This window comes from Amphibalanus amphitrite, unplaced genomic scaffold, assembly GCF_019059575.1.
Source record: "Amphibalanus amphitrite isolate SeventyFive unplaced genomic scaffold, NRLGWU_Aamphi_draft 000076F_arrow, whole genome shotgun sequence".
Lineage (NCBI taxonomy): Eukaryota > Metazoa > Arthropoda > Thecostraca > Balanomorpha > Balanidae > Amphibalanus > Amphibalanus amphitrite.
Window position 1 is genome coordinate 335,639 of NW_024881572.1, and position 9,812 is coordinate 345,450.

Genomic DNA, 9,812 nt, shown 5'->3' on the forward strand with positions numbered 1-9,812 from the left:
TTGATACATTTTAAGTTATATTTGCATATCTTTTACCCTTTTTAACCTTTTTTGAGACGTCTTCCCACGCATAAAAACAAATACAATTTTGTGAACAATTGGTATCAGATCGTACAGGATAGAGTAGCTACGAGTAGGTACACCAATATTCATGCACCTGTTCAGACATTATATGTAGAATGTGATACTACTATACGTCTTTCTGCACCCTGACCAAGAACTATGAGTGTCCGATCGTTCATTTTTTCTTAGCGCTTCCTCCTTTGATCGCTAAGCGATCAATATTTCATTTGCGTTGCCGGAGTGCGATCTTTTATTTCACGCTTATCTTTTTTACTGCATCGATGTTCATATTCATATTCATGTACATATTTGAAACTTCCCGATTAAAGCGGACGATTTCCAGGTTCATAAAAGCCTGAGGACACCAGCTAGTGCAAAAACATGCACAATATGTCTATATATTACCGTCATCTGTCTCTTACTCTCTATCTCTCTCCCTCTCTCTCTCTCTCTCTCTCTCTCTCTCTCTCTCTCTCTCTCTCTCTTACTCTCTCTCTCTCTCCCTCTCTCTCTCTTTCTTTCTCTCTCTCTCTCTCTCTCTCTCTCTCTCTCTCTATCTATCTATCTCTCTTCCTCTTATCTTTCTTTAATTTGTACATAGATTCCTCTATCTCTCTCATTTACTTTTCTTCGCCATTTCCTCTCTTTCTAGGTAACGGTATTTTACACGCCATATTGTTTTCCTTTTTTCACTGCCCGTATATTTGTGAAACAGTTCGTACTACGTTTATTTCTAAAAGCATACCAGCACTGCATTCGACATTAAATGTTAAATGTTTATGCATTCTTTGTATTAAATAGAAAAGGACATAATATCTTAATGCGAGTATTCTTCGGTAGAGCATGAGCAAGCTTTATGACGCAACTCATCTATAGGTATGTACAATATATGCATCAACTCAGCTATATATGTATAAACGGTAAATGGTAAATGGATATCTGCCTTACAGTTATAACAAAAGATACAGGATAACAATGGATAAATATGTTTAACAATTATGCACACGCTGCATCGTATCACATCAATCCATCATTGCTGGATCGCCAACACTCTCCTCTCCTCTTCTCGTGTACTTGTACATCCTCTCTTTGATGTGTACCCTGCACTGCCACCATATTCTGTCGTCATAGGTTCAGTCGCTATCTTCTGACGTCACAGGATCAGTCGTGTCCGCTGCCGTACTGCGGAGTCGCTCAGAAAAAGCCCATCGAGGTGGGGTCGAGCACGCTGAGAGCGCAGGCCGAGTACCTCTGGTGGCAGTCACCGCGCATCTCGCCGAACATGTGCGCCTCCAGGTAGGGCTGGTACTGCTTGTCCAGCCACTTGGCGTGCAGCAGCTCCTCCACGCCGTCCGTGGCGCTGCAGAAGGCACAGAGAAGGAGTGAGAACAGGGTGAGCACTGAGCAAGGTGAGAGCAGGGCCGGCAGGTCAGCAGGGTGTTCGTCTGAATTGTGTGTAATGAAGACGGAAATTGTTTGCTGGAGTGAGCTCGGTAGCTCTGAGACGTTCAAGAGCATTCACTGTCTGTTTGCAAGGGAGGTCGTTTAACAGTACTGAGGTGACCTGACCTGAACAGCAGGTTGAGGACACTGACCTGAGCAGCAGGTTGGGGGTACTGATCTGAGCAGCAGGCTGAGGGGTACTAACCTGAGCAGCAGGTTGACCACGTCTCCGAGCACGCCGTCCTCCATGGGCGCCTCAGCCACCTCGCAGATGGCCCGCAGCACGCATTGGAAGCCGTCCTGGCCTTGTCTGCGTGCAGACACGTTAAGTATTAATCATATCAGTCATAGAGATGATATTAATACATTTAATAAGTGACTTCGGATTATGTATTTTAGTGACACCGGTAGAGTAGGAGGAACATAGCTGAGTTGAAGTCGCTACAACAGCACATCTTTGGAGATGAGGCAATGAGCGGTTTCGTCTTTACAGCTCTGATGTTTCACGGTTGCCTGTCAATATGAGAGGACCATCCTGTGCAACGAATTTACCGATCTGTATTGCGATAGATGGGCTAGATGGGGAACAGGGATTACAGGGATTAGGGACCCGATGATGGCTTAACCCTCGCATGTGTAGGGGGGGTCGGATGGACCCCCCCCCCATGGTTTTTCGCAAATAACTCGCGTAAAAAGCGGCCGATCGCGACGAAACTTTCAGTACCCTCGCATTGATCAATTTTACACCTACCCTGAAAATTTCATGACCCTGACCCCAATGACCTTTGACCTGTGACCTCTTTTCCGAGACCATGTTTGGCCGGAATCGCGATTCCGCGTATGTCGGCTCGCATTAGCCGCGCGTTTGCAAGCTTTTCGTGGTTTCAAACGTTCAAACATGTGATTTGATGTTGCTCCCATGCATTAGGGTGGGTGTCAAGGTCACCTGAAGGTCAGGTCAGGTCATTGACCTTTGGTGACCTCGGTTCACTTTTTCGAGTTTTACATGTTTCTAGGCTAGTTTTTGGAGCTGAATTCGAATTTAGCAACCATTTGAACATTTACGAAGTAGTTTTGGTGACTTCGTAACATGTTACGAAGCTGTCAGAGGCGGTTGACACGTAATACTAATACCCGTCACGACGCCTACTGGTTGACCTGACCTGACCTGACCCGACCTGGTCTAAATGCTTAAAGACATCATCTGTGATCAAAACTAACACGATATTCGTGATCAGCACCCCGAAAAACCCCTTAGCAGCCACACTTTACGACTTTCTAACAGGTCCCGATTTTCCCGACCTTGGGTCATTGACCTGACCTGGAAGGTCAACCAATGACCTAGGACCTTAAAATTGGGTATCATCGGCTTCCTCTCGTCACGGGCAACATGCTCGTTTTTTCCGCGAAGCTCTAGCTCGATCAGGGGCCAAACGGCAAGGGGGGTCCAACCGACCCCCCCCCCCCCCTACACATTAGAAGCTGGAAAACGCCGCACACATGCGAGGGTTAATAAGCCCATCTAGCTCCCCCGGCCCTTGGAGGCTGTTATCCTCACCTGCCATACATTTTCTCCATCCTCTGATAGATTTTCATCTTCTGGTCGATACGGAACTTCTGCGCCTCGAAGAGCTCCGAGTCGGGTTCCACCCCGACTTCGTTGGCTACCTCACCCTGTCGGCTGGCGTAGCCGTCCCAGGGGGTGGCTCGGCCGCCCTGGTAGCTGTAATAGTCGTCCCAGTACCTCTCAGGGCTGTACTGTCCGTACTGCGCCATACCTGCCCCCTGTCCTTCCTGTTCCATCGCGGACATGACTTCCCCCTCCGCGGCCATCGGCGGGTAGTCCCCCGCAGCGGTCATCGGCGAGGTCAGGTTCTGCATCATGTGCGCGGTGGCGTTCATCAGGTGGTAGGCGGCCGTCATGTTGACCCGGCCCGGGCCCTGGAAGTGGCGGAACACGTTGGCCTGCAGGTCACTGACCTTGTAGCGCAGACTCATATACCACTCTGTCTTGAACTGGTCAGAGCCCAGGAAGTCGGTATACTCTTGGGCGAACGGTCGGATCACCTGCAGTTGAAACTGGGAGCAGAAAACAAAGTGTTAGGCCATCAGCGCAGCAGTGGCTAAACAGGTCAATAACGAAATTAGGGGATAAGTTGTAGCTATGAAACATGCCAGCAATGCTCAGGTGTCGCGACATGAGTGAAGGAGCGCTGCTCACCCTCAGTGTGGTTCCGTCCGGCACCCCGAACAGTCCCACGGAGAAGGCGCGGCTGCGCGCCGGTCGCAGGGACCGCCGGTGCCGCGCGCCGCCCAGCCGGCCGCTCCAGTCCAGGTACTGGGAGACGTTGTAGCCGTCCAGCAGGCCGTCAAAGTAGCCACCCTCCTCGGTCGCCAGGCTGACGGCGGCCGAAGTCAGCAGCAGCAGCAGTAGAGGTAGAGGTAGACGCACGCGCCCGTGGAGCCCGGCTGGAACTGACGGCAGTGTTACTCGAGAAATTACGAACCCATTATTCGTTTCAACTCGGCAATTTCACCGTTTGGTAGGCATGATGGGAAAAAGTCCGATTTAGTCCATTTCACCTGCAATCTTGAAACGGGTTAGAATATTTAGTGGCAAACCACTGAAAGTATTCCAAAAGTTAAAAAGTACAGTCCATTGGCCATCTCTGTAATATATAAGTGTTTAAAACACATCTTACCATATACCTTTTTGGAGACGGAAATAAATATAACACATATGATAAGAAAAATGCTAACAATTACACAAGGTCACTAAAAATAAAGATTGCTACATCCCGTTAAGTAAGAGAATCTTCCTTACCCATCTTTCCGAGTTGTTTGCTGTTTCACGTGGTCCGTATCTTGCGCTACACGTCCAACCGTTCTATGCACTGCACAGTTTGCACTGGTCCTCCCGTACCAAGTGCCGCACCCCTGGTATTTCAGTCCGTTGCTGAGTGCTGGACCTTCACAGCAACTCGGCCGTGCCGCAGCTGATCTGCAACTGGATGTGGACGCGTGCCGATGACGGTTTTTGCTGCCCCGCCGCGCCAATTTGCGGTAAAAGTGGCAACGATCCGGTAAACGGTGTGGGAACGGGGGCCGGATGCGCCCGCCCGACCCTGCTCCGTGAGTCGCCCGCCCTGACCAGCCGCTCACGTTAGCCACCGTATGAATGGAGCCGTAACTGGGCTGGTCATCAAACTAACGGGTGGTGCCACTACAGGCTGCTAATAGAGCGTCAACGGAGCGAGACTGATGGGCCCGTGAGGCCAGTTCATCATATTTATGATGCAGTGCGTTAATTGTTAATGGAACGTAAGTCAATGAAGAGAGATTTGCCCACGCAGCGTGACAAATAATTGAAGCATCAAATATCCATGCGCGGTTGTTGTCAGACTCGGCGGCTCCCATCCGTCTATCGTGGAAGACCGGTCGCTCTCGTTTCTATTGTGCAGGTCACATGTTTCGCTTTCTCCAGCCGCATTGTTTGCCTGATGGTGTTTTTGCGAAAATATATTGAAATCGCATAGGGCTGCAATGAAAATCAGAGAGACGTTTCTGGAGCTATAAAGCAGTTTAACGCATCACAAGTTTTTCGTTTGGTGTTAAGCGCTTAGTGTTTATCCTTTACTCTCAATTTACCATTGGGTGGCCTGGAATTCTTCTACATTATGTCGACCTGACAGATCGTTCATTCGCTTGAGCTTATATTGGTTATTTTGTTTGAGTTTCGCATATTTAACCTTCTCTGCAGATTTGCTATCCGACGATCTTTGCTATCCGGTTTCATGGAAATCGCGACATAAAAGGTCAAAGGAAGTTGTGAATTATCTACGAATGTCTACCTTACATCGGTTCGAGTACCTCACAAATGCTTCCTATTATGTTCATTCACATGAGGTGACTCTGAAGATAGGTATGTATTTTCCGTTGCGTTGAGACCGACAGCCGCTGCTGACATGCTTTAATCCCCCGATTATGGACAAAGTTCATCCAGTACAGACACAGGTGTCAAACATCTAGCCCGATAGGGCTACTCGCGTATGGTCGCCTGAGACGTTCACGCACCAAACAAGAACTATGGCACCCAGCGACTCTGTTATGGACTGTCTAAGTGCAAAAGTAACGAATTTCAGTATACTCGTAATGTTATACCCGATTGACGTGAACATCAAATAATGAGCGCCAATGGATTAACATGCTACTTGGTGAAAGAAGTTTACACAAAACCCGCATCTTCTCACTTCACTATTTGGTCTCAATTCACATATAGGGCTGATACTATATCTTGTAAAATGTGACGATAATGCTTGGCGTGTACCTATGTAGATGATAAATTAATTCACCACTAATGTTTTCGTTCAGTCCATAAGCAATTGCATGTAATAAGCTGTGCATTAAATGAGTGAACACGCCTTAGCGGCTGTTACGAACGCTACGCTGCACCCGAAAAGAAAGTTGACGGAGCCAGACAGTGTCCGTTGGGAAAACGTAGCTGCCCCTCAACTGACCTAGCCATCACCACTAAAATGACGTCTAACTGGGCCGCCGAGGCTACCGACGTTTTCAATTAACAACGAGCGATACGTTTGGACACGTTCCACTTGCGAAAACGACATTTACCATTTCCGTCTAGCATCGTGCACCAAAATCACCGACGATTTCCAAACATGGAGAGCAATGCCGGGCCCGCCGCTATCTGTTAATCAATGAAGACGGACAGCCGTGGCATCCTTCATCACAGAAAATGTGCATGGCGTCGTGCAAAGGAGCCATTTTCGGCGGGAAGACGGACATGTGTGCTGTGGACATGCGTCGCTGGTAATGAATCGCAGTGAAACACTGATATCTGGTTCACGTTTCTCGCTGGGTGGTAATTGCATGCTTGTTATGGGAAAACGTCTCAAAGTTTGTTGATGCAAACAACCAAAACATGAGACACGTTCATAGTTGTGAGGTGCGAACCATACCTACCGGGTCATGTTAATATATTGTATTTACCTTAATGTGGATTAGTACAAATTTTCAAGCTCACGTATTACTATTTTTTAATAACCAATTGCGAGAACCTATGCATAGGTAACCGTCTCAACAAGACGGTTCTACCTGCTGGAGGCGTAAATGCTGCACGATCAGCAAAGCATCGTTTCTTCTCGAACGAAGCTCAATCTCTTTTTATGATTGAAACATTGTTAAACATACCTTACGCAAAAAGTGCAAGTTTGTAGCATTCAGCTTTCAATCTCATGTAGATACTTACATAGGCCTTTCCATTCGAACAGCAGAAGCCAGCCCATAAACGAAGCAAGAAACATCCATATTCACACATATCCAGCCGAGTGTCAAGCCCGGCTGACCTCTATACTATCAGAGACGGCCGGGCCGCGATGTAACTCGGTGTGAAATCCGCACCGCTCCGGCTGAGGCGGCACCATTGAGAGCCGCAGACTCTGGACGACACGAGAGCCGAGTGTCGTCACCGTTACGTCACAGGTGGGGCGGCGGCGCGGCGCCCAAGTGGGTCCTCTCGGCGCCCTCTCGGCCGTGACGCCAGTGTCGTGACGCCGCCGCGTGACGTTATACAGGACACGCACAGTCCGCGGACCGCGGCGAGGACACATCATCTGACCTGTCGCAATGGTGTCTTACTCACGGCATCATCACAGTTTGTGTGTAGAACACGCAGGTGGAAAGCTTGGGCAAGGTTCTTTAATCACTGCAGTCCTACTCAAGTACCCATACCTACTCAATCCTCATAGCTCATAGATACCTACTCGTATTCATTTCATAGCTCACGCATTCGTTTACAAATTTTCTGTGAAAAGTTTTGGTAACTAACTTCATGTTTCTGCGTCGGCCTTGCTGGCCTCGGCCCATTCCGTCCATTGAGACCATTTTGAAGCCGTTTGATAGTTTAAACTTTAAAGGATGAATAAGGTCGACATTAGGGTGTTGTCGGTATGGTCTTCCTCCCTCTCATACAAAAAAAAAAAAAAAACTGTCCGGCGATCCAGTTCATGGCTCAATCGGTCTGGGGCCTCCATCGTCATGATATACCCGGGCTATCAAATACGCGGACTGGCGATAAATCGTGTCCGTTCTTCCGGCAAAGACGTCAAGTGAATGAAGGCAACGGGTGGCAATCCTTCATCAGTTACTGTTCATTCCAATCTGTCTTCCATGCCAAGAAAGAGTTAAATCCATATGTTAAAAAAAATTACTGATATACTTTTTACATTTTTCTCCCCTACTTATCTTCGCAATGTTTCTTTCCGCACCATTCCCCTCGTGGTGCCTCAACTGTCACCTCTCGCCCGTGCCCCCTCCTTCCCATTCCGAGATGTGACCCTCTCGAGTTGGGCCGAGCTCCCGACACGAGTCGGCGGCGCCGTGTGTGGTGGGCTGTGAGTTGAGTCGGGGCGGCTGTTAGCGGCTCGTTGGCGCCGGCTGGGGACAGCTGGCCGGGCCGTTACCGGTCTGCCCGCGCCGCCGTCACGTCCGACGCTCCCCCGGCGTCGTTTGCGTCGCCGGCGACGCGCATTATGTATGCAGAGGGGCCATCATTAACCGTGCCGTCGGCGGCGGCGACCTGGGTGCGCTCCGTCAGTTGGATGAGACTAGTTTAGCGACATGCGCCGCCGGTGACCATGCGGCCGCGCGCGGCGCTGTCACCCATTAGGGCCGCCGGCCGGCCCGCCGGGTCCCCATCAGGCGCGATCGAATATGGAGATGCGTCACGAGGGCGTGCCTGGCGCGTCATCTGTTTCAAAGTTAACAGACGACCGCCGGCTCGGGTCCCGAGCGGTGCGCCCCAGCGCGGCGCTCCGGCCGTCGACGGAGTCAGACGGTCGGTTAGACCCTCAGCCGCCGACACGGCGCTCTGAATTACACAGCGCCGGACTCGGCCGTCCACCGTCATAAACTGCTTTACACCGTGTCCGGTGGCGAGCATGATGAGAATGGATTGAATTATAAACGGCGTTAGGCCATGGCTTTGATCCCTGGGTTTCTTTACGAGTCTGAGTGATGACTGGTGTCGCTGGCCTTTTCGCTCTCTCAGGAGCCGCTGAGTGGTGGCGATGGCTGTGGATCGGTAAAAACATGGTGTAAGCTAGCATCTGTTGGCGAGTCGCGGCGTCCCCAGTGTCGCGACGAGAGACACAGCTGCGCCTAACGCCAAAAACAACACCGAAATCTAATTGTCCAAATGGCAGCCGCATCATATCCCCCGAGGCTTGTCGACCAAGGAGTTCCAAAGTGCCGAAAGAGCTTGTAAATTAGTTGTAAATGGACCGGGTAACTAATTTTGGGCGGACGCTAGCCACGAAGAAAAAAGGAGACCACGTCACTGGCTTTTACATACATTAATATAATTGAGGCAAACAAGCGTTTTCTGCCAACCTCAGGCATATCCTACATGGTCAATTGCATACTGTGACGGTCGCCAGGCTTCTGAGCAAAGTGTAGGCATCGTTTTTAAGATCGTCATTTTGCAACATTGTAAAGCCGATTGCCGATTGCTTGCGCCTTCGACTTTCCTTATAAACTAATTATGCAGCACTGTCTGCATATGATATTTTGCAATCAAAGCAATGATCAAGACCATGATGGCAAGCTATTTTATTCACAAAATTGTCCGTTATTGAATTTATACGAATTCAATAACTATGTAACATTACAAAAGACGAAGTAAATGATCAAATGTGGTACAATAACCGTTACAACCCGAAATACGGATGTCAAACGCCTGTTCATATTCATCAAAGCTGCATGGCTCCACATACCCATCTATCTAGACAAACCACCATAGCTACCACTGCGGCTCGCATGGGTATTGGAGACTAACCTAAGAATCAAGTTGTCAATAAGGAAGATGAGACCGTGTCAGATGTCATCAATCGAGTGTACTAAGCCTCTAGAGGCGTTTCATATGAGCATAACATTTCTTCTCAAGGTAGTTCAGTTTCAGACAGCTTGAAACATTACAAGAACATCAACAACACATTTATTTCAACATGCTCGCAAAAAAAAATGCCAAACAGATCGTGGTAATATGACAGCCATACCGAACACTGAGCTCTAAACGTTCTTATTTCAGCAGCATAGCGTACAGGCGACCAAAACGTCAGACGGGCGAGAAGTAAATCCGAGCGAGCTGAAGATGGTGGTTTCCCACACTGGAAGACAGCATACCAAATGCTTAAATGCATACAAAATAGCATTTCTGGCAAAATATTTACAGAGACAAAGGTTGAAATCATCATGATCACGCTCCACCCATAGGAGATTGTCTGAAGAGA

At 48.9% G+C, this 9,812-nt stretch overlaps 1 protein-coding gene across 1 annotated transcript; it reads right to left on the reverse strand.

Annotated features, from left to right (window-relative positions):
• Positions 1-1,086: 1,086 nt before the first annotated feature.
• LOC122379344 lies at positions 1,087-4,334 on the reverse strand. Its single transcript, XM_043361479.1, has 5 exons — positions 4,331-4,334; positions 3,728-3,981; positions 3,065-3,585; positions 1,712-1,816; positions 1,087-1,423 (listed from the first exon to the last, which is right to left on the reverse strand). The coding sequence occupies exons 1-5, from the start codon at positions 4,332-4,334 to the stop codon at positions 1,258-1,260; spliced, it is 1,050 nt and encodes a 349-aa protein (XP_043217414.1). The 3' UTR covers positions 1,087-1,257.
• Between the last annotated feature and the right edge of the window lie 5,478 nt (positions 4,335-9,812).

Excerpts from the sequence above, each read along its gene's own strand:
- LOC122379344 (XM_043361479.1), bottom strand. Across the intron at positions 1,817-3,064 it reads ATGGAGAAAATGTATGGCAG|ACAAGGCCAGGACGGCTTCC; the intron begins GTGAGGATAACA and ends GTCTGCACGCAG. Across the intron at positions 1,424-1,711 it reads GTGGTCAACCTGCTGCTCAG|CGCCACGGACGGCGTGGAGG; the intron begins GTTAGTACCCCT and ends TGCCTTCTGCAG.